This window comes from Cephus cinctus, unplaced genomic scaffold (assembly GCF_000341935.2).
Source record: "Cephus cinctus unplaced genomic scaffold, Ccin1 Ccin1_scaffold0215, whole genome shotgun sequence".
Lineage (NCBI taxonomy): Eukaryota > Metazoa > Arthropoda > Insecta > Hymenoptera > Cephidae > Cephus > Cephus cinctus.
Window position 1 is genome coordinate 831,221 of NW_014332933.1, and position 24,788 is coordinate 856,008.

The 24,788-nt window shown below is 39.8% G+C and overlaps 2 protein-coding genes and 1 long non-coding RNA gene across 14 annotated transcripts; 2 read left to right on the forward strand and 1 right to left on the reverse strand.

The window, feature by feature from the left end:
- Nucleotides 1-149: 149 nt before the first annotated feature.
- Nucleotides 150-12,234, reverse strand: LOC107265171 (acyl-CoA Delta(11) desaturase). 7 transcript variants are annotated; one of them, XM_015734316.2, is made up of 7 exons: nt 11,992-12,191; nt 11,302-11,356; nt 5,644-6,058; nt 3,796-3,926; nt 3,509-3,714; nt 3,243-3,428; nt 150-3,133 (listed from the first exon to the last, which is right to left on the reverse strand). In XM_015734316.2, exons 3-7 carry the CDS (start codon nt 5,885-5,887, stop codon nt 2,821-2,823), a joined length of 1,080 nt encoding a protein of 359 aa, XP_015589802.1. In that variant the 5' UTR covers nt 5,888-6,058; nt 11,302-11,356; nt 11,992-12,191; the 3' UTR covers nt 150-2,820. The 7 variants fall into 7 exon arrangements, with proteins under 7 accessions (XP_015589802.1, XP_015589801.1, XP_015589805.1 ...); XM_015734315.2 differs by lacking the exon at nt 11,302-11,356 and having other exon boundaries at nt 11,992-12,234; XM_015734319.2 differs by lacking the exon at nt 11,302-11,356 and having other exon boundaries at nt 12,112-12,228.
- A 120-nt stretch (nt 12,235-12,354) lies between these two features.
- Nucleotides 12,355-13,829, forward strand: LOC107265173. 2 transcript variants are annotated; one of them, XR_001537134.2, is made up of 5 exons: nt 12,355-12,483; nt 12,549-12,666; nt 12,746-12,924; nt 13,187-13,446; nt 13,565-13,829. It is a non-coding gene; the product is annotated as an uncharacterized LOC107265173 (long non-coding RNA). The 2 variants fall into 2 exon arrangements; XR_001537133.2 differs by having other exon boundaries at nt 12,378-12,666.
- Nucleotides 13,830-14,898: 1,069 nt separating this feature from the next.
- LOC107265390 (acyl-CoA Delta(11) desaturase) lies at nt 14,899-24,766 on the forward strand. 5 transcript variants are annotated; one of them, XM_015734808.2, is made up of 7 exons: nt 17,135-17,297; nt 20,382-20,541; nt 21,938-22,206; nt 23,164-23,294; nt 23,364-23,569; nt 23,641-23,823; nt 23,906-24,766. In XM_015734808.2, the coding sequence occupies exons 3-7, from the start codon at nt 21,951-21,953 to the stop codon at nt 24,258-24,260; spliced, it is 1,131 nt and encodes a 376-aa protein (XP_015590294.1). In that variant the 5' UTR covers nt 17,135-17,297; nt 20,382-20,541; nt 21,938-21,950; the 3' UTR covers nt 24,261-24,766. The 5 variants fall into 5 exon arrangements, with proteins under 5 accessions (XP_015590295.1, XP_015590294.1, XP_015590292.1 ...); XM_015734809.2 differs by lacking the exons at nt 17,135-17,297; nt 20,382-20,541 and adding an exon at nt 14,899-15,123; XM_015734806.2 differs by lacking the exon at nt 20,382-20,541 and having other exon boundaries at nt 17,136-17,297.
- Nucleotides 24,767-24,788: the final 22 nt, after the last annotated feature.

Genomic DNA, 24,788 nt, shown 5'->3' on the forward strand with positions numbered 1-24,788 from the left:
GGTTAAAGAAAAAAGATTCGATGTACTTCGCTGTTATAAAATCGATTAATATCCAAAATAATGACTTTATGCATGATACATATACATAGTGGTCTCTTTCGGTATAAAGGTCATACACGTATGAAGTAGACTGACGAAAGTCTTGCATGTCAATATAACCGATTAAAATTTATTTGTCTCAAAAAAAAACAATATTAAGAATTAAGATGAAAAATTTCATAGGTGCTGGTATACACGAATAAGGCTCGAACACCGTTAAGTCATAAAATACAATTAGACTGGTATAAATGTGTAATATATATATTGTGAAGAAGCTGCCGTGAAGTGAAGAAGTGAAGGAGCCATCCGAGGACCTATCGAAGAACAGACCTCCTGAGATAAGCCAACCCGGTGCCGGGTCCAGCCGCATCAACTTGACCCACCGGCGCACCCGGGACGGGGTTCTTCTGCTACTTCCGCTGGCCAGCCGGCCAGGTCGCCAAAGCTGATCTCCGTTGATCTCCATTGTCGATCTAAGGAGGACCTGTAGTACACGTCAGGAGAAAACAGCGTGAGGTCCTCTGCGTTCCCCGACCCTGCGCTCAGCGTAGAAGACCCATCGTCCTGGCCTGTCCCCGTAAGGACTACTGTACTGAACCTTGCCTCGCTTCAACTCTCGGACTAGGATCACCACTTGCCACACTTTTGCCTACCGTCTTCAAAATTATGCGCCAACGTACCGGAATTATAGAGTAACTCTGCCATACCGACGAAATTGGAAATTACCGACCAGGGATAAGGAAGTATCTAGCACGTAAAAGTATTAGTCAGACAAAGTTTTTCAGCATGAAAAAGTTCAGACGTACACAGTACGTCACCAACTGTCACTAATGGACTTTTGTACGAATGTTTGCACCATCTTGCATCTGCATGAGTATCTATAGCATGCAATAAACAGAGAACTACGTGCTCTCAGCGCGCTCGGTTCATCTTCGAACGCATCTGTCACAGGTGTGTGTGAACCAGTCTTTCTTTTGCGTTCCTCTTGCTTCGGCTTCGGTCTTTATCATGGTGGTGTCGCTCTTGAAGACCAGTCTTGAAAATTTTGTCTATCTTACTTTTGGTCTCGTCTTCTACAGCAGCGGTGTCGCCCTTGAAAACAGGCAGGTCATTAATCTCGTTAGCTTTTCCGATTCTCTTGTATTACCTTGGCGGTTTCGCCATTTGTATTTCTTTTATCTTTCTCTATCCCTATCCTCGTCCTGGATTCTCGAGTCCCAAGATAGAGTCAGAGAGAGAAAAAACCCTTCGACTGTTTTGAAAAACTTGCCCTCGTTATCAATCTCGTTAAATTATCGAAGGATCATACAAAAAATACGTTGCAATATACAGTGATATCCCCCTAAGTTTATCATTACTCAACTTTCGCTTCCCTACTGTTTTTTGGAATGGAAATATTATATGACATTTAAATAGCACTTTATCTCAAATGGGAGTGTTCCATAAGTATTCATTTTTAGAAACTTTAAAAATCACGCGTGAATATTTAGAGAGATAAAACACTGCATTTGAAAATACGTTGATATTATCTATAGACTACTTATGTAATAGAGGTTTTTTTTTTTTAATCAACTTGCATGGTCATTCTGAATGTATACATATAATATATATACACAAATATATGTAGATTTAAATATTTCAAAGTTTCATAAGTGTATACTAAACGCTATGTGTACAGTGTATATATTATTTTCTCAAAGATTCGCTTGTTTGTATACAAAAAAGTCTAAAAGCTTATCACAAAGAAGGTCACCGCATATGTACGAAATTCCCGTAATTTATACAGCCTAAGTTTTTCTTTCGTGTTGGTCGTTGAGGTAAAATAACTGCAAGCTCGTAACTTGCTGATACAATAATACAATACGCTACGATAAGAAAGATTAGCCATTTTCGCGTCATGCAATACTTTACCGGGCATGCACACGAGTTCGACATAATACTTGCACACTTGCAGACAAACATACACGTATAGCAGAGTGTACCGATTGAATATTTAAGAATCAATTAGTAAACTGCGAATTAGCGCATTTAATCGTTTACTGATTAAACTGATATATTTATAAATATTTTATATTTAATAGTTACTGATTAAACAGATGTTCCTAATATATCTCTTTCCTTATTACTGATATTAGCAAAGCAGACGTGGACCCTTCGTCTCTGTGCATTATCCTTTTGTGCGGGCATTTAAAAAAATAATAATAGTAATGCCAAAGTATCATAGTCGTGGAACAAATAAGCGACGTGTATCTACTTTTTTTAGGTATTGCTGCCAAATCGGCATAAATCATACGAATTTGAGTCAGGTTTACTTGAGAAGCAAATTCTCTCCCGTTGTCTTAGATTACTTTGTAGAAGTCCTTTGTACAGCGCCCAACGATACCACTCGTAGGAACGAAAACGTCAAATAGTTTTCAAATACATGGACGTTGTGTTCCCGTTTCAGTTGGATTATTTGCATCCAAGCTTTCTCGATCTTAGGATCCCACTGCACTCCAGGCTAGAATTTCTTCGTGCCATGGCTAAGGCATTGAAAATATATTTAAGAAGCTCTCTTTGGCACGTGACCAGAGCCACGTGGATGGCTTGCTTGTCATTCGCAATACAATATTTTTTCTCCAATTTTTTGTTTGCTTTTTCAAAAGGCTTTTGAGTAAGGTCTAAGAACGAGAATGAAAGTGGAATATTTTTAAGACAACACCTAAATAAATAGTCTCGATAAGTATTGTTCGTTTGAATGTCAAAGTTGAGATGAATTAATCTATTATTGTCATCATCTTATTAATCCTTCTTGTCCATTGCTTCCAGCTCCTTAAGATCCTCCTCGGGAATATCCCGATCGCCATAGCCCCACACGTGACTTCCGTCGCCGGATCGTTTCGCTCTTCGACGCACCATTTCCGGTGAGACGTACTTGCGATCATAGGCCCAGCCGAGATACGCAAAAGCGTCGATGAATCCCGTCGTGATGTTAAAGGAGTAATGACCGAGTTCGCCGGTTTTATAGTCCCACGGGAACACGTGGTGATAATTGTGCCAGCCTTCCCCAAGAGCGGCGATGGACACGGCAATATTTTCGACCGGTGAAATATTTCTGAAAATAAAAAAGAATTATTAAAGTCTATCGAAAAAGGAAAAAATCTCCACCCAAGAGACCCTTCATAAAAAAAGAGCTCTGAGATGATCTAAAAATGAATTCTTACTTGTCGTAGGGTCTCTGTCCCCACATGTGAGCCACGCTATTAACGAAGAACGCTATGTTGAGCGTTACGGAGAACCGGAAGTTGAAATTTACCCAAAACGAAACCCACAGCGATTCCGACCAGAAATACCATGGCACCGCAACTGGGAATCCAATGGCCAAGAGAGCGAAGAGCGGCACGTAGAGCCTGAATTTGTCGGAGTAAAAGATTTATTATTATCATCTGACAAAAGTCCCAAGTTACACGGTGCAAGCGAGAGAACCGACCTTTTCTGCCACATGACGATCGGATCGGCTTCCAGGTCGCTCATGTCGACGGCCTGACGCTTCGCCACGACGTCAGGATGAGGCGTCGTGAAGAGCCAGCCGACGTGGGCAAAGAAGAAGCCTCTCTTGGCGTTATGGGGATCGGCATCTGTCTCGCTATATTTATGATGCACCCTGTGGTCCAGGGCCCACGTGTAAGCGTCCCTCTGTAAAATAAAGAGAGACAGGAGGAATAACGAGGAACGTACGAATTACATTGACGGAAGAAAAATCAATAATAAACATACTTGGCCTGTTATGGTAAATAAGAGGACTAGAATAAAACGCAGCGGCCATTTAGCTTTGTATGCACGATGCGACCACAACCTATGAGCACCTGCAGTTATCCCAAAGCCAGAAGTGTATATCATGAGGAATGCTGTATTAATAAATAACGATAAGCAATTAATAAACACCGTAACAGAGGATAACTCATTTGAATAATATTCAGACACGTTAATAACAAAGATATAACCACGTGCATGAATATCGATGGCTTATCAATAATACGTAACCCAAGAGTGATACAAATAATGAATAAGACAGGAGCTGCATTAATTGGAACCTACGTTGACCTCTTATGTAACCCCTTAAAAATAGCTTATCGACTTTTGACAAGCTGCCTTCAGCTGATCCAGAAGCTTCTTAAGACGTTCAATCGTCTGCGACGCCTCGTTCTTAGAGCTGCCCTTAAAATGCCCTTCGGAATTTACAGAAGCCAGTAGGACCGAGATAAGGACTAGCTACAGTCGACTCTCCGTAGAATCGCGCACCCGGGACTCCGTAGAACGATAATCAGTCAGAGAGCGACATTGCGGAGAGTCTGCCCTGTGTCCGGCAGAGCGAGGGAGAAGGAGAGTTTATTAGCCTCGAAATACGCAGCGGTGTATTAGGAATAGGGAAGAGTGGGGGAAGCCATCCCCTCTCCTCTCCGTGGCTTAGAGAGATCAGGGGAAGGCGCCACTATACGGAGCAGCGTCTTTATAGCCAGAGTCGACTGTAGTCCGAAAGAACGCAACGCCCGGCGTCGACGCGATATATGGGGAATACGAGAATTGCGTGACTCGAATTTATATACATATGTACATACAAAGACGTCGTGCGACTCGATAGAGTCCCTCTAGTCAGAGTCCGGCCAACACTCGGAAGGGACGCCATCTTAAGGGCTTGTTTGGCGCCACCATGACATTGCGCGAGACTCGGTCGAGTCTCGCGCCAAGTACAGGCAACCCGCCGTACACGGCTTGACGTTACCCACAGTACGCAATGCGAATCTCTCCCGTATACGTATTCACACAGGCCATTCTATTGCGGAAAGAGCCCACAATATGGCGGAGCCAATCACTAAGAAGGCCCACCGTTGGCCGGACTCTGACTAGAGGGACTCCACGTCTCAACTGTTGAACCCTCACTCTGGTGCCATTTTTTAACGTCCTTTTAGATCTTAGACGTAATTGCAATCTTTTTTTCTTCAATTTTAATCACTTTCGATAATACAAATTTCTACGGTGTCTATAATTGTGATTATAATGGTACGGTTTTGATCATAGTTTTTGTCTATATAGAGACACGTGTTCGAAGTATCAGACGAGTATTATTCATACTAGCCAGACACAACGGTTTTTGTAATAAATGCTCAAAGGAAACGTCGTCCGGCCCTTTTTTTACTACAGACGGCACTGTTAACGTGGCTCAAAAATATTTTTTATAGATTTCTCGTTCCTTGAAAACATTTTATATGCCTATTACGTCACTATCATAAAACTTTACGTAATTTCCTGGCGACAGATTACGGGATATTCCTTGGGCATTTGTTAAAAAAATAATTTTTTAAATATTTTTTTAGGTATCCGCTATCATATATCATTTTATTCGGTAATATGTTTTGAATTGTTTTTTTCACAATAAACTTAATCGCTATCAAGCTTCCTGACACTTGCGAAACTAATTTTTTCTTGGCATGTTCATGTTCCGATAAAATTTCAACAGCACCGATTACGGAGAAGCTGCACGAACCAAACTCTTTGTAAAATATTTTTGGTTTGCGAATGAAAAATAAATGTTTTTCTTTACTAAACAAAAATGTTTCAACATACCCCAAAGTGACGTAAGCAACTTGGCCTGTGTGAAGATGAGGTAGAATCCATACACGCATCCACCGTGGATAAACACCTGTGCTAGAAAGTCCGGCCACTTGATTTTAGGAACGTAATCGATTCTCTTCGAGTCTCGATCTTGAATCTTCTCTCCGTTGGCTTGACAGGTATTCATATTTTTGTCCGGAAGATCAATCTCCATGTCAGGCGACGAAGGCGGCACTCTTTCTCCGCCCGGTGACATTTTGCACTTACAAAATATCCCCCCGTTAAAAAATTTCACAATTCCACAACAATCATTCGCGAGGAAGTACAATAAGTTTCTTTCTTTTTTTTTCTTCGATTTTCAAAATCTTCCTCTCAAGTCTTCATGCTTCGTTCCCATATAGACCTCGTCTCGGTTTCCGTCGTTGATCTGCAATTTTACAAAGACACTATATATAGTATATACACATTAGGCATATATGAATTTCATGTATGACATAATCGACGCGATATCATTCTGCTCGCACCTGTGAGACGTCTAATTCCTCAATGGTCGATTTTAGAAGAAATCGAGACGGTAGTTATCAATGGGGGGAGAGCATGGGGGGTGGAGAGTGGGAGGAGCAGGAAGATACCAGCCAATGAATAAGGTTAGCCAACATCGTAAAGATTCCCATGAGCGATCGCAATATGACTTTTTGATAATTTTGATTAAACTGAAAAAGTTCACCTTGGCATTAGAAGAGAAAAATTATCACGAAAACGCCGATAAGAAAATAATTTATAGTGACTCACCGGACATATTGTTTTATCTACCGAGCTATCCGCAGGTGTTCGTTATCATTTTTTATTTCAGGGAACCAAGTTAAATGCTACATACGCATACGTATAAAATGAAAGTGAAGTCACGTTTTCCCTGTGCTATTCTCCATTTCGTTTGACTTTTATTAGATTTTTTATTACGATTCGTCACCAGCTACGACTTTATCGACCGTCTCAATATTATGTGAGGAATTTTCAATTCATAGTGAAAAAATATGACCTTGCCAAACCGCTTGTCAGGTTTATGTACAATTTCAAATATTTTCTCTTCTCAACGTTTATCAATATAAAAATGTGCTAAAAATGTACAATTTTTCTCGTTCCTGATTCCGTATACACTCATTGTCATTTTGGTACGTAGGAAGGTTAACGTACTGCACACTTTTTTTTTCCGTTTTTTAAACTGTATAACGTGTCTATCCTAAACGCAGGCTGTGTTACATCACAATACTCCACATTCACGTTTCTCATTAAGCCAAGCTTATTATCCACGAGAATATACGACTAGACTTTAATTACACAAGTGCATGAAATTGGTGGTATTGTATCCCGAGAGAACGAGTATAATGAGATTAATGAAAATTAAATTTTTCTTAATATTTCTCAAACTATCGATGATCCACTTGTTTTTATCAAATACAAAAATCATACGAGATAATTCCTATGGATTTTATAAAAAATTTTATTCACTATTGATTTCATGAAAAGTTCTACTTTACCGACTGACGATACTCTTCTAGTGCTAACTAGTCGTAACTTCTGCTTAAAGAATATTTTCTAAATGTCGCCATTATTGCGTTAATTATCTACTATCAAGTAAATACGATTAGATGAGTAAAAGCCACTGAGTAAGTAATTGAGTTAAGTCAGTTTATGATAACGAATGAAATAATGATTGAGTTAGGAAGCACGTGCGATGAATCCTCGCTTAGCACCAGCAGTATTCCAGAATTCTAAAGGTGCCTTCTCACCGTTCACGTATATTTATACATACATCAAGTCCCGAAATATTATTGGTAAGTTTTATATATGGAGTTATTCGTGATAAGCGCGCTGACTGAAGTTGGCCACGGTTCCGTGACTGGATTGATCAGAGCAGTGTGGCATCGATAACCAAATTTTTTAAACGATATGTTAACACGACAAGCTTTACATTTTTTTATTTGTTACCGTGATCACACTGATTTTTTTGTCAATACCACTCGAGCATTAGAAAAGTTTGGTGCTTGTTACGTGTAGCTTGACCGAGAGGAAAGTTACTCTTAGGAGCATATGAGTGGGTGTTATGATCAAGTGCTCGATTACGCTATGATGTCACTTTTGAGCATACGTGACCAGGAGTCCACATACGTGTACGAAAATACAATGTTTGGTTATTTTGTTATACCCGCGGTCGGTATATATATATATATATTCGTCCTTTTGAATCTTAAAATATTATTACGCGACGCGAACAAGGCAAAGCCTGACTTTTAGGTTAGGGCGTACTGCCATAGACTTAATTTCTTGTCTATGTGAAAATGTTTTATTCGTCCTTGATTTTTGTATGTCGACAGGACACGGTTTCTCCTGCTAGAATTCACTAACCTTGTCCAGGCGTTCGACCTGCAGTAAGGATTTCGCGTTTTCTGTCAGAGAGATTAGAACTTCCGAAATACGGAAGAATGTGAAAAGTCGAAAGAAAAAAAAAAAAAATTAACGAATCATCGCATTCGGTCAGCAAAGATTTGGCAAAAGGAATTATGGTTTCGTGCTGTGTTTCGATTGACAATATTTTTTTCGGAAAATTCGGTCGGACTTTTTTGCAAATTGCGTGCAGCACGCATTTACGTACTCGAGTATTGAATGTGCAATGCAAAAGGAATTATGGTTTCGTGCTGTGTTTCGATTGACAATATTTTTTTCGGAAAATTCGGTCGGACTTTTTTGCAAATTGCGTGCAGCACGCATTTACGTACTCGAGTATTGAATGTGCAATGACGCATTGTGGGTAAATAATAAACTATAGAACACGTTGCGGACGAACTGTATATATGCAGGCTCGTTCAAATTGGTTTTCTGCAGTGGAAATAAAATGGAAGCGTTAATTTCAATTGCCACGTGTCCTACATATTTTCATTCAAATTGGGAAACCCTTCGCGTTCTATTGTTTGGTAGATTCGATCGTTCGAGCTTTAAGCGTCGTATAATTTTTGGGGATTTTTTTTTAAGACACCCGGTACTAGACATCGTAACGTTAAAGGCACAATCAATGGCGCTATGAGGCTTTAGAGCAGCAGGTGTATATTTTATATCACGGATGGCCTTTGGTACAGTCGGGTCCGTGAGTTCCGCGTGCTTATTTGACAGTTCTCAAACAATGCAGTATGTACCTCGAAACTGACACGTGGGTTCCCTATAAAATCACGGAAACGTATGTTAAACAACTACATTTCAAACAACTACATTTCAGTGTAAAACCATGTAACGGGTGTACACTTTGTAAAAAGGATTTTATTTCGAGCCACCGTGTCGTTTGTTAAAGCATCCACCTATACATATATATGCATTTGCCCAAGAATCGTTCTAGACTTATCGAAGAGATACTCGAAAAAGTCCCTAGGAATATTTTCCAGGGGAAAAAAAAATTCCTATAAAAAATGTCCTCTCAAGCATTCCCCAAGGTACTATAATACTCTACGCACTTATTGTGTGTATTCGGATTTTACCAAGGATCGATCGTCCCGACGAAGCGTCTTTCATGAGACCTTATAAGGAGAGACGCCAGGCGTCCCGACGCCTGTGTAACCTTAATTCTCCCATACGCATGCATTGTGTCACGAACCCAGTCCCACCTGTATTGACTGTTTCCACAGTTGATAACGTGACCCCTTTTGGTATATCGAGATAAAGGGGAAAAAAGTCCTTATACGCCTACACTGTGCAATATGGCCGACAAGATAAGGACTACCTTCTTTGCAGGGATTTAAGGTTCGATTCTATTATTTCATTGATCGTTAATCAAGTTTCAAAGTGATAAGACTGCCGAATAACTAGCTTGGCTTTTTCAATTCCCAATGAAACTTCAAGCGGTTACATATTGAATGATATTTTCGTCACCCCCCTCTATTACTCGAACGATGCTATACTCTGTTTATTTCTAGGGAATTTCTTTCCATATCCACTTTTTGGTGACCGAGATAATCGAAAATAGATATTCTAATATAGATCCTAAAGTTCCTATGTAGATGCGAGTGCTCAGCCACTTGTATATATGTAGCAGTGACTACGTCATATCTAGTGACATATGGATAAGCTGGTTTCATATTCGTATATCAATAGAGATGCAACGAGTGGTTCAGGAACTACGGCTACGTGGTACGTTCACGGTAGAGAATTTTAGGAGCAAAACGAAACAGAGGAATTTGAGCGACTAGGGAAATATACCGGGTGAGTTGATACGTCCGATAATCCTATAGAGTGTATATCGATCTGATAGCCGTTATTCGCTTCATGGCTGGTTAATTAAATTAATTAAACCTTTAGTCCACTGAGTCAATTAATTTTCCTACGTACACTGCGCGAGGAACTTTAACGCTAGAGAACCGACGACTGATAATTAATGATTATAAGAATTCCCAAATAACTCATTTTGATGACCCCCGTGCCCCTGGTAGATCTAGTGTTAACGAATTTTTAATTTTTTTTTTCATTTCATACTATTTCATTGAAGAATCCTTTAATGAAAATAGTACGGGTAACATGTGTGATTTTGAAAAATTGATATGCGGCATTTTGTGGTATTTGAAAAATATTTGGAACAACGTATCGATATCCCTGAAAGAGATTCACAAGGGTCACCTTGCACGACAACTGCACGTGTGACTGTGTCTGAAATGTCTTTCTGCGCGACACGCGTGCAACATTTAACCAGAGGTTATTGTGGAGAATTTATAGTTCATGGCTGAATCAGTCGCTCGGATCCTTCGTTCCTCGTGGTGGTTCGTTGTGGATCGGGAAAAGAAATGAGAGAGAAAAGATTGGAAGATCACGGTAGGGGAACTAGGGACAGTTGTATTCATCCGATGAATAAATATGGATACTTATTTGTAAAATTTATTATACAGGTGAGAGATTTCACACTGCTGGCACGAAAGCAAATGATTTAGCAGGTTTTAAATCTGGGAACGACGAACATTTCTTAGTCCGGTTAAATCGTCCAATCTTTAATTACGTAACGTGCCGGTTTTGGATGTTGAAAAATAAATGAGAAAAGTCAATCCACTCGCGGGATAACGTTGAGTTGTGATATATCGGTTGAAAGATAGAGGTTTATGAACTCACGTGAAGCGTCGTAAAAGTAGAACAGGAGACGAACATGACAGAAGGAGAAAGCATAAAAAACGTTGAAATGGAATTTTACGAGATCCTGACGATAAAAAGGTCGTATTTTAATGTTTGCTTCTCATTCTTCTTATCCTAGTTGGTTTAATAGTTACTCCGTGTCCTTTATTGAAGGTCTGCCGTTTTTTACAGACGAAAACAGCAATCCGATCCTGACCGGAAGAAGCTTCCGAGAAAGACAGGGCGTGCCTTATGACGACCCACGCAAGAAGACTCATGCAAATCTTATGCAACAACTTGAGTCAGAGACTGAATTATGATTCTGGTCAAGCGAGACTCCAGTTCCGACATTTAAATTCCTTGCGGTTATGTATATTTGTTTTATACTTAGGAAACTAACGAAGCACGTAGGAAACTTCTGATATGGTTTTAGATATTTTGATTTACAATCGCGTTACTGTATTGACTCACACGGAAAACAATGCTACAGATATTTAATATTTTTCCGTTTTTTTTCTCTATACGCACCACTAGGTAGAATTCCTTTTTCTGTGACAATAAGACGTCCCAAGCAGACTCCGTGCTAAGTATTAGAATCGCATCATAAACTTAGATACACGAGAAACATTATTTAATATTTACACAGACATTATGTGACTGTGCAAAGTACCAAACGTTCAAGGACCAACGAGATCTCATTTCATGTTTAACCTATCAAAGTATCACCCAACAGCCAAAGAATTCAAAGCTTTCACTAAATTAAAATCGAACAAATACTAGTCGTAGATAGATATAAGGCCCAAAGGACAAAAATTAAATAGAATTAGAGAAAAGAAAAAAGGGAATAAAAATCTCTCGACACCGTCGTACCCGTTAAAAAAGTATAATTATCAGCCTATGACGTCACATGCAACGATATACCACTTATGTCTTATATGTATGTGCATGTATACGTTAAAATAATCTTATTCGTAATCACTGTAATATCCACTATCCAATATCCTCTTTCGATGATACCAAGCACAAGGCACACTTTACTTTAAGGTAGTATGGTAGAGTTTGGCTGAAGTCAAATCAAGAGCCATATATAATTTATTAAATTTTATTTTGAACCAACAGATCCAACCGATTGAGCTCTTTCCATTAGACATTAAAATAATGTAGGGTTAACTTCATACCATAATTCTACCATACTACCTTAATGTTCCTCTGTATAACCTTGACTCTTTATCTTATCCTTTTCTTCGCCGTCGATTGTCCGGTTACGCGTAAGATGGTTGAAATGCGTGGATACGAGTATCACGCGTGCACACATGTACCAACGTACACGCAACGTACCGAACGACTGCTCTTTCCTTCGAGCTCTTTCAACGTTTCGTTCTTTTCGTAGTTTCGAACTGCCGTGTGATACGCGGCACTACGCGTCTGCGCGTCTACTAAACCGTCAGAAACGACTTCTAGCCATGTAGCGTGGGTATCTGGTACCTTCATAGTATACACAACTCACGCTACAGTATCTGTAACTATCCATGCTCTATAGTCTACGTCTCTGTATACGGCTGGCGTGTAGGTGCTCCAGCATGCTTCAGTCCCTAATAAAATAACATGCTCCGAGGTATATATACCCCGAGTATCCCGTCCACCAGTTGAACATCGAGATTCATTTCTCCGTTGGATGCTGCTTTGTGAAGTTCTTCTTCTCCCAAGACAGTAAACCCTCTATTTTTGACTGGCTTACCTATATTCTACCTCGTTTGACCACTTTTCATACGTAGGTTAAGGATTCCTAGGACATTACATATTCATATACGAATTCACGGTTACGAAGGATGACGTAAGTTTTGTCCTTTGTTGTAATACGTTACAGATCGTCACAATTCTCCGTAGCTTTATGTAAGTATTGATTTTACTAATATAACGTGTTACTAATATAATAATACTTATATAATATGTTGTTTAATATTTTTTTTAGTTGTAAAAGCAAAGCACTCTTGAGTCAGGTGGAATTGGTTAACGGTCATGGAATATTGAGATGGCTTCGGGCTTTTGCCGCGAGATGGTACTGAAGACTGCGAATAGCGTTTGGTATTCGAATCTTACCGCATCTTTTCATAAGAGGATTATATACGTATCGAGGCGCTATTATACTGGGTGGGTTATCTGAATCGTACGATATTTATACTGTGTGGAATAAATTCTTATCGATTAAACATGTCTACGCGATAGTCAGTCCGTGAAGGAACGTTGCGATAGTGTTGATCGATCTTTTTTTTTCATTTACGCATACGCCAATCTTGATACAGTGTATGTAATTCACGTTACGTATGAGTAACTCCATAATTGCTCCTCGTTGTTCCTGTGACCTAATTATTTACTGATTCTAACAAACGATTGGAATTGACGATTTCCACAGAGTCAAGCCCGTGCTCAAATGGGAACGTATATCAGCTCCCTTGCTTTTTATGGATCGATAGACTCTTCCAAATGAAAATCTACACGTCAAGAACCATTGAAATTCATCGTACGACTCTGAAGACGTTCTAAAAATTTCGACGAACTGAAGGAGGTCGGTTGCTAATCCGAAAATCCATTGCGAAAAGGAATACGTGCATACGGGATTAAACATTGACAATTTCGCAAGCTAAGATTTAGGGTCATCGATTGGATCCGGAGGTATAAATTCATTAAAAATAACTTTCAATTTCACATAGTCTTTTTTACTTCATCACTCATAAAGACGAAAGAATACTACTCCTTCATTGAGAATCTCCTTTTTTTTCCCTTCTACCAGTTTCAGGTTTTTGCATCCGTTTTGTTATTTGACGCCGTGAAACGTCGCGATGCCGTAACCAGCGAGACGTCGATACACCATGACACAACAGGACGTCACTTTCTTCTTGTTCGATGAGGGCGCTGGCGTGCGTGACATTGGCCGCCTAACTTTCCTCGTGTAATTCGGCGTAGCGCTTCGTTACGAAATTGAACGAATTAACAAATAAAATCATTATTAAACCTTTCGAGTGTATGTATGATAAATATAGGAAAAATTGTTGTTACCTGGTATTATTGATAATCAATATATAAGTGGTAATCAATTTACTTGAGTAACTGGAGACGATAATGATAAAGAATTCAAGGAACGCTTAACCGAGCTGCTTTGATATATTCAAGGAGTCCAATGCAAAAGATTGTTTATTAAGGTGTTGAATTGTTACCACGCAACGCGAATTGTCATTGGGAGGTCATTTTCCTGAAGCACGCAGCTCGTTTCACGATTGGACACACGAAAAGAATTGTGTAGATAATATACTACGTGTGGTTGTCGTTACGCATGGGATCACATGGGTCAATCATGTGACGTCATCGTTATTACGAAATGAAACTTAATTGTAAGAATAAAACGTCCTTCTAGACCTCACCGGCAATCTCCAAATTGTAGAGTTATGAACTACTTCTTCGAAATCATTCTTTGCTACCAGTTTATCACACTATACTGCATTTATAAGTCTTATATTTTATAGCACTTATATTTTAAAACAGTAGCGTGAAAATAAAAACATGGATAAGGAATCTCAGTGTAACGCTAATTCATGTAGAATGTGCCTTATACCGTGTTCATTCGGCAGAATTTTCTTGTATCGAGTTTAAGACTGTCTGGTAACTTTAAAATTGGCAAATTTGTTCTATACATATATATATCAAATATGTTGCGGTGCAGAGTACGTGACGGACACCTTAATCGCGGTACGAGACAATTTTACTAATCGAAAACGCCATTAGCTAACAGCACGACAATGATTCCATCTTGCGCAATTCGGCTGATACTCAAGGAACATTATCTTATGAAGGTAAGGTAGGTGATGCATAACTGCTCTGGGACTGGTGAGCCATCTGTCGGACGTGACCCGCGTTGATATTCAATAAATATTTTTCTTCAAAATGTACAGTGATTTTATTAACACAAGGGCTATGTCTGGTTGCCTGTCGACAGGCGTTTGAATTCATATGCATCTAATATTATTCTGATATATCACAGCCAATAAAGTAGATTAACGAACTGCCGTTATCACCAATTTAAAAAAAAAACGGTAAATACCGTGGTTCGCCGACACAACACTCGTGCCGCTAGTGTGCAAACGTAAAAGCTGACAGACCGGGCAGGCAGTGTCTCACCCGTCAGAAAGGATTCTCTCGTAGATGGCAATTTTGATCTTCCACCACTTTCGTGCACGCACGTGGCGACTTTATAAAATCTGCCGAACGCGAAATTCGCGCTACCAAACACAGGAGAGGATCGACCGACAAAGTGCTCCGGCTAAATAAGAAAACATCTAACCCCGATGAGAGCAGGTCGGTCTTGTCGCCGAAAGGCTCGATACGTCGTTAATACCCGTAGAGGACCTTTTAGTATACTTCCTGGGCTCTACTGATATATTATTTCAATAATTATATAATTATTTAAAACTTTCTTTCGTTATCTCGTATCATATCTTTCCTTGGCAATAGATTAATGACTATCCTCTGCACACCTAGCATGGAAATCTTAAAAACCTTTTCGAGCTCCACCGTAGTACGCATCCTGCGAATTATTGACTCGTGCTGACTTTACCCCATACAATGGGGTGGGACGCGCGTCAGGAAAATAAATTGCGAGGTTGCCAGGATGAGCCTTACGTAAGGTTAGGATGTCGTTAGGGAGGCTGACAATGCCTAAAGTACATTCTCGCAGTGCGCAAACACTAGAGGGTCGTAGGTGTCACAAAGTAGGACTTCTATACCTACTTTTGAAAGTAATACTCCTATACTTGTTCTCTTGCGTTCCTCTTTCTTTTTTTTCCTAATCATGTATCCATTTTTTTTTCTGTTTCATAATTTCAAGCAGTTCGCCGTGGAATGGTGTCCGTTATTTGTTGATATCACGTACCTTTCGTCAGCCTTGATTAACTGTGTCGACGAAAGAACCCGTTTGACTATTCTTTTCATTTTTTCTAAAATTAGATATTTGAAGAAGCACAGCGGTACCTGCTTTACCATCGGTTACAAATTTACATTTATTTCATCAGTTCCACTCTACTTTGAATCTCGTACGATTATTTGTGTAATCTACGCAATCGTCACCTAGTTACAAAGTATTGTTCCAGCGATACCAAGTAATACGAATGAAAAATGGCTGCCTCCCTCTCCACCTTTTTCTCCCTTTGTCTATCCTACTCCCGTGTACCAAGATTTCTTCGCTTTTATGTTTTCACGCCTTTTTTTTAGGCTCATCGTTTCTCCTAGTTTTCTACTTATAAATATTTTTGCTTCTCCTGCAAGTGCATTCTGGACTGACCTCTTGGTAAGCGAAGATTTTTCACTAGCTCCTAGGAAGATAGTCCAGCACTTTTTATTCACGTTTTGCGTCACGTAGACCAAAGTATCAACAACCCGTGACGACGCACTAGAAAAACCGAAACTCCTATAGTTTCTTCGCACAGTTACTCAAAGTCGAGAATATGCATACGCGACGGGCGTCAGGCGTGCAAAAGCATATGTGGCCTACCCCATTTCTACGATTCCCATGATAACGTCTGAAGCGGAAGGAATGGCCTTGACGCGCCTAGTGTGCCAGATAGCACCATCGTCAAATTCAATATTGAACAGTGCAACGTGGGTTTGTGTAAGGCAAACTTTTCCATAGAAAACAAAAATGGAGGAGACCGTTGAAAATCTACTCGAACAATTTCCATCTACAGGCTCGATTGCCAATTCGCATTCGGGATCACGCGATGTCGAACGATCACCTAAGGATCACTGACATACACAGTGTCCCCTTATTACCAGTCTTCATCACCATAAATTATGACTCAAATACTATTTACTCGATACGCCCCAAACGTTAATTCGCCAAACATGAAAATATCTAACCATCTCCCAGCCATGTAACTTCAATGAGTATTTGCATGTATTCAGATATACAGTTTCGTAATGTCCTCCGACAGGAAATCCTATTTCAAAATTTCACGTGGTCTATAGCGAAGTGAATGCTGCCATCGGACGAAAGGAAATCGGTCGAATATTCACATGATTATGAATATAACCTAGGGGGGAGTATGGGAGGTAGAAATCGGTTGGAAAAAATTGAAGATAAGGAAAAACAGTGTTAAGGTGGTCAGAGGCGGAGGTAAGGGCACGGAACGTTAAACGTAAAGGAGACAGAGAAAGAGAGAGAGAGAGAGAGCCAGATAGAGCCAGATAGACTTTTGCTATGTCGCTGGATGTTTCGGCGATCTTTTCAGGGCAAAGTGGCATCTGGTGGGGGCATGACCATCTTGCTGATGCGGTTTTACGGGGCGGTACGATCCTCATAAGTGGCACATGGGCTCTTGCATCTGACTATTTCGTTGTCAACTCACCACTAGAGCGGAGTGCTCTTAGCTCGACTTGACAATTCTCTGCGATCAATTGTCATCAGTGTCCTTTGACGTTCGTGAAAATTTCTGACTTCGTACCTCAAATTTGAGCTACATCCGTACCGTGTAAAAGTAAGTTTTCTTTTAAATATAACCTTGAAAAATTTCTCATACTAATTACCCGTAATGTCTATATCGTTCGTATCCGTTATTATCGTTATCACTGACAATTCCTAATATTCCATTTAAATCGTTTCTATCGAATCGACATATTTTGTGCACGCGCCCGGGTCAATGACCGACAAATTCATTCCTTTGTCTCGAGTCATTTGACGCTCTTTAGTCCGTTCGTCCTCGAAGCATTGGCAAATATAATCTAATTCCCCATTTCTCCTCGTATACTTTCTTCAACCCTTACCGATTACTCCAATCTGGAAACGAATGACCGTCTTTATTTGATTTACCGTAAAATTCGCACGTCCGGTCGCTTTTATATCTAATTGGATGAAAACTCGAGAACAGAGCGCCTCGTGCTCTCTCGTGCGGCACATAAATTTTCTCCGTGCATTTCTTCGGCTCGAGGCTCGCGAAGATTTCTGCGTTCTCCGACGCGAGACGGAAAAAACGAAGCGGCAGATGCGCGCGGACGATGCAAAAATCTCGAGCGGAAGTGCACTTGAAAACGTGACTGCACTGACTTGCGCAAAAGGAAGAATAAGTTTTTCAATAAGTAGTATCGTATGTACTATTTGTATCTTATGAATTTGGCTCTGTACTGTCTACGTGCGTTAATGGGATTTCAGTGCAGTTGCGTCTGATTTAGCCAGTTATGCAATTGGTCAATAGACGTCATTCGCCCTTGTTCGATTCTTACGAAATTTGCTCGGCCTTCGATACCTCTTAACGATTGGCCCCTTTAACGACCCCCTCCTGCCGCCCCCCCCATCTCTATGCATTCTATGTAATCTCGTGGCAATTTTTTTCATCCCCGTCTCCTCCGATTATAACGTATTCCTTTCTATTCGGCCGACCTTTCGCGGTCCATTTCGAAATAATTCAGTAGCACGATTGTCGCAAATTACAAGAAGCTCATTACTCATTGCACTTGCCGAGTGCAATTGGAATTGCACTGGAATTGCAATGACGCTCGAGAAGACAATCGGCTTGATGCACGTACGTGGATGGAAGTGTATATCGATGTATCGTGGATGCTGTGTTAATTATTTTTGTTAAAAAAACAAAAGGTTTACGTAATCTCGTCAATTGCGCAAAATAAAAAAAATTATATTATTTTTCATTCAAATCAAAATATAACAGTGGTACGTTACTTTCGTATTGCGTAACGTTTCCGGTTTTTTTTAAATAGATTTTGAAATACACTCATTACATCGTGTACTCATTACAAACTGTCAGAGTTATTAATTCAAATCAAAATGATTTATAATAAATTATCGTGGGCGATGTGGCAATGTGATTCGGCATTAAATGCGAAAATGGTGGTAATCAAATCGTTAAGAATTTGTTGATTACGTCACCAAAAAAAAAGAGTGGCCAAACAACCTCCTAGCAATTGCGCAATACGTACTTCTGGTAAAACAAGAAACCGATGCTAAAGTTTTTTAAGAAAAGTCCTTTCACCCCTTGACATACAAATAAAATGTCAAATTCTACAATGACACGAGAAACGAATGAAGTCTCCGAGACGTCCTTGTACGTCAAGTGGTTAAGCATTAGAAGAAATGGGCATCGGTTTTTTTTTTTTTTTTTTTTCCATGTGGACAATTCCAAGAATTTTACCGAAATGCGAGATGTTTACCTCATTCCGGTTATTACCTCCTCCGAGTGTCATAACGATATCCGGTTCACGCCCTTGGCTAACTCTGGTACGAGTCGTTGGATTTGCTTAAGGGTGCGCGAGGACGTGCGCAATGAGATTGGAAAGAAGAAATTTGGCATGCAATTTTCTTTCCACACCCACTGTACACCCATCTGTCACACGTGATGTTCATGAAATCTTTGGCAGTCTCAAAAGCAAAGAGAAAGCCCCCTTGTCGTTCCTACCGTCATACAGGATCCATGCATTTATAATAGACAGATGTACCCACTACGTGTAACGTGTCCGCGGTCCATTCGAGAGCGGAGATTGGCAGTGACCTCGAAAGCATCATTGACCTCCTTTCCGCGTAACCTGTTTGCACCGTAACTCTTTCTTCTTCGTTGCTTCCTTCCTACTTTGCTGGCTATCAGGTACCGTTCAGGCAGCCGGGGATCGACGCACTTTTACTCCCTGGTATTGCGACATGGGAGCCTCTCTCTCTCTCTCTCTCTCTCTCTCTCTCTCTCTCTCTCACGCACACTCGTCTTGACGACTACTCTACTCTTGCGCTTCGTTTACGTTCAAGACGCTTTCTCATCTGTGACTTCTCGATAGAACGGTACCTACACCTGGTCTGTCTTTCTTAGACGGCTACAGTCAATCGGTCCCAATTAGAGTCATTCTTTAGTGCCAGCAGAATATAACGGTACTGGGGATATCTAGTAAAGTGTCAGTCATTAATGGAAAAGACAGTAAAAAGATTTAGCTGCTAAATACTATTTTCAATGCAGATGAAATCCAAGAGTCCGAACTCTTGACGATCGATTTCAGGAAGCACTTGTGGCGAATTGACCGATAACGAAGTTTTGACGTAAAAAAATTTATAGACAAAAGTATCTCTCCGGTAGGAGAGACGCGAAACTTTAAGGGGAGTACACAAAGTGACAGATCGACCCGTAAGAAATGTGAGGTTGACGGAAAGACAAACTTCCTTGTTGATCTATGACGAAAAGGCGGATTTACTTTTGGGCAGGTAATTTAGACGCGCGACGGTCGGTTTGGACAAAGCGTCTAGGACCACGGAGTGGCATCTGGAGCACGAGCGCTGGTGGTTGACAGATACCTGCATTGCAGGAATCTTTTAACCTCCTTCGAGCCGGTACCGTCGGGTTGATCATGGTGCACACCTCTTTTTTTCTTTTCTTTCCTACCGGTGCTAACTTCAAGTCGCTGCATCTTTGTCCTAACTGCTACGGCAACTGTTGAGGATTTCACAAGGTGGAGCAACGGAATGGGAGCAGTCGGGTATCTCGCTCGACGTAGCTAAACCATACTTATCTCATTTTATAGCAAGGTTGCTTTAGGTGCTCAAATTTTCATAGCAATCAATCTGAACTTAGGTACGTCAGGATCAAGTGCAGTTGCGGTCACGTTGGAGTTGTTTCGTCCGTTAAAAATTGGCCTTCACTTTCCTCGTTGGAACTTCTAGGAAGCCCCCTTCGACCAATAAGAGAACGCGCTTCTCGCTGCGGTCGCCATAAGAATATTTAAATGCTTTCGGTAAGCCACAGAAAATAAATAGGCAAACTTTTTTTTTACAAAATAAAACAATGTTTCGTAATATATATGCTTGATGATAAATTTTGAAAAATGCCTGGGAAATTTCCAATGACTGGAAAGCTGTAATAATAAAGTTTTAAAGTAATAAAGTATACGGGCGACGTTCGTAATTTCCGACGACTCAGCTGTTCTGTTGGTATTACTTATTGCTGTATTTTGTATTCGTTTTTATTGCTATGTCAGAATTAAACGCGGCCGATGTTATCCCAGCGCGTGTGCTTTCACGTACGACCCATTGTGCACGGTCCTTTACGACGCGAAATTGCAGTCGGAAGTGAAACGCCTGACGCTTAGCGTATAACGTGTGACGTGTAATTAACAATGTCAATCATATAGGAAAGTTCGACCGCGTGTCACAAAATTATTGATAGAGACAATTTTTTTGTGATTAACAGTACTCACTGTAAAGACGTGTTTGGTGTTGTGATATTAGTACTCGTGGATTTGGAGTGTTGATAAAAAAAAAATTTTTCATGCTCTTATTGCGTCGGAAGGCAAATATAGAATTTGGAAATTAACCAATTAACGAAGTGTCTAATCGTCCGGCAACCGGACGAATAATTATGTATTATTCGTCCGAATAATTATTTTGACGGAATTTCATCAATTTCCGAATGATAGGACACAGTCTATTTTTTAATACGTTTTTTCGCACCCGATATAAGCGTCATCAAGGAAAAGCGTTGAATTTTAAGGTTTACCAACATTTATATAATTACTGATTCTACTGTGTTTAGTTCAATATAAATCGACCCCACTGCGGAACACTGCCAGGACGGATCAGGTTAGGTTAGAATAACGTTTGAATGCATGTTCGCAGCCATACTACTAACCCTTTGTTATCTTTCGTATTATTTTCCCGTTCTTACTTAGACATGCAATCTGAAACTTCGCTAACGTCACGGATTAAGATAACGTCCGATATGCCCCTGCCGTGACTCTGGACAACTAGGCAAAAATCAGGTTTTGATTTGAAGAAACAATGAATTTTTTTGAAACGTCTATTCAGTCAAATTTTATTTCGATGAAATATCGTTTCGGTAAAAATTCTTCGACCAAACGTCTTTCGGTCAAATGGTTTTCGGCCAAACGTCCGTATCTCATATATAAACAGCCACGGTCTTTAACTAAACATATTGTACATACAATTGATCTAAGAGAACGAGGAATAATAGGAAGATGATTCATTTACTTTTGGGGAGAAACAATGGAATAATTATATTTGATTATGCATATTATGAAGGTTTCAGTATCTTAGTTTTTTTTTTATTAATTTTTTTTTAACCATGGTATCGTCTTTTGTTCACATGGATATTTTATTTTTTATTTCCGACAGAGTGCACGATACGATGACGCCGAATCTTTTTGGGAATTCGGCGACGCTCTTCCTCGAGGCGTCGCAGCAGGACGTGAGGCAGGAGAAGACGTCGACGGGACAGAAGACAGGAGCGAAGAGCAGCGACCAAACACCAAAGACACAGAAATCGAAATATGAGTGGAACATCGTCTGGCGAAATGTCATAGCTTTTGTGTATCTTCACGTTGGTGCGCTATATGGATTTTACCTGTTTTTCGCCGGGGCGAAGTTCCTTACGGTGTTATGGAGTAAGTAGAGATATTCGTGTAGGCTTAAGGGGGTACTGGAATAAGAGTCAAGGAAACGATTTGAAATTTTGATAAGTTCTTGGTAAATACGCAATTAACATTAGAATGGTAATATACTGCTTATTTACGAAAAAAAAATTTCCGTTCATAGGAAATAGTTATACCTTTTCAAGAGAACTCCGGACCTCTCCGTTATCGTGCGAGTCAAATGTCAAGGAAAATCGAAAATAACAAATGTTTGATTTTTCAAGGTTTTTAATCATTTTGATACCACTTTAGCAATAATGAAGTCGAAATTGAAAGAGTAATCTGATCTGAAAATAACAATGTGAATTTGAAAAATGCACAAAATTTCGAGTCCATTTCAGTTTTTGGTTAGTCATTACGAAATTGGTGACAAAATCATTATTGACCTTACAGTATGTACGTTGAACTCCTTTAGAAAAGAATTTTTGTCAAAATCCAGTTATTTACGATTTTCGATGACGTTTTACCCGTATAATAACGAGGGAGTCAATGTTCCCTTTAATTTAGAAAAAAAAACGAGCTGTTGAAAAAAAATTAAATAAGCAGACACAAAAAGTTGTTCGACTTCCAAGAAGTACCTCAAAGATTTGACCTTCTTTGCATTGGAATAAAGTTTCTTGGAACTTTTGTGAAAAAAAAAATAAATTTTAATGATAAAGAGACCCGGTTGTTGAAATAACATCTAGAGGATGAGTTTCCCAGAAGGGCATTTCTTAAAAACTTACGTAAAACCAGAGAGACCAGTTTGATGAGAAACCAGCATATCCATTGAGACAATATAATTGTAATGACCATTTTTTCCTACAGGGGGATGTACGTCAAATGCGTCGGCCTTGTATTTATATTAATTACATTTTTTATTTTGTCAAACGTGCAATTTCGTGATCTCATCTGACAATGGTTTATTAATATAAATAATTAATTTTCCAGCAATCCTGATCGCTGCTACTGCTGCTGTTGGCATCACTGCTGGGGCGCATAGATTATGGGCTCATAAGTCCTACAAAGCAAAGTGGCCAATGAGAATAATCCTGATGGTCTTCCAAACGATTGCCTTTCAGGTAAAATCAAAAAATAAATAAATTAATGTTGATTCCACGATAACGTGTGATAACGATTATGATTTTCAGAATCATATTTACGAGTGGGTGAGGGATCACAGAGTCCACCATAAGTTCACTGATACCGATGCGGATCCTCATAATGCCAAAAGAGGATTCTTCTTCTCCCACATGGGCTGGCTGTTGATTCGCAAGCATCCCGACGTCATCACCAAGGGCGCCACTGTCGATATGAGCGACCTCGAGAAAGATCCTATTGTTGTTTGGCAAAGAAGGTACGTGTCTTGAATGATATTTTTTTGTATGTCAAAAATTGTTAACATATTACAGATTTATTTGCTCTTAGGTTATACATCATTCTTATGCCTCTATGCTGTTTCCTTGTACCAACGTGGATTCCTTGTTATTTTTGGGGCGAAACCGCAATGTATTCCTGGTACGCGACTATCTTTAGATACACAGCATCACTCAATCTTACCTGGTTGGTCAATTCTGCAGCTCATATTTGGGGAACCAAGCCGTACGACAAGTTAGTAGACTTTCATTTATACTTCTGTTAAAGTATAAATTTTGAAAAATTTGTTAATTTTTTATTCTCTACCGTATAACAGCTCCATCAGTCCTACGGACAATATCAGAATCGCTATCGGTGCCTTTGGTGAAGGATGGCACAATTATCATCACGTCTTTCCATGGGATTACAAGGCAGCTGAATTAGGAAACTACAAAGGAAACTTCACTACAGCGTTCATCGACGCTTTCGCCTGGCTCGGTTTAGCCTACGACCTCAAAACGGTACCAGTCGAGATGGTCCAGAAACGCGCAGCAAGAACTGGTGACGGTACAAGGATTCAACAAGATGAGCACCATGGACACACCTACGAAGATGCTATATGGGGATGGGGCGACGTCGACATGCAAGAAGAGGACATTAACGAAGCTCAAATAATTAATAAGGGTGATTAAAAACGTGACTCCGTATTAGAGGGTTAATGTTGCTCTGTGAAGATGTTTGGATCTGGGACCGGGTCTAAGTTAGAATTTCCTATAATCATTAGGCTGATCAGTTGAATATTTATTGACATTTACCGATGACAGTCTAATGATGAAACACCGAGTTGCAATGATGCCTTATATCTTCGCTGTCTCCTTAGAAGATCCTCAATGGCGGAAACGTTTAGAGTATAGCTGAGTTACGCTAGTTCTGGATATGTAAAATTGACTTATTATTAAATTTACAAATAAATACTTAGACATTATACAAAACGGAGGCAAATGTAATTATTCCGAGGTACAGTCGCGCTCACGTATTAATAACGTGATCGTACCTGATGTAAACTATAGTTTTAACCAAGATTGGATAGACTGCCCGATATAAATATGGAACTTGATTTCCCTCTTTTTTTAAATATTTGCCTCGACAATATCGAAATTTTGTATTTATAAATAAATTATTGTTACCGACAATTCAATTCACATTCCTCATTTTACATG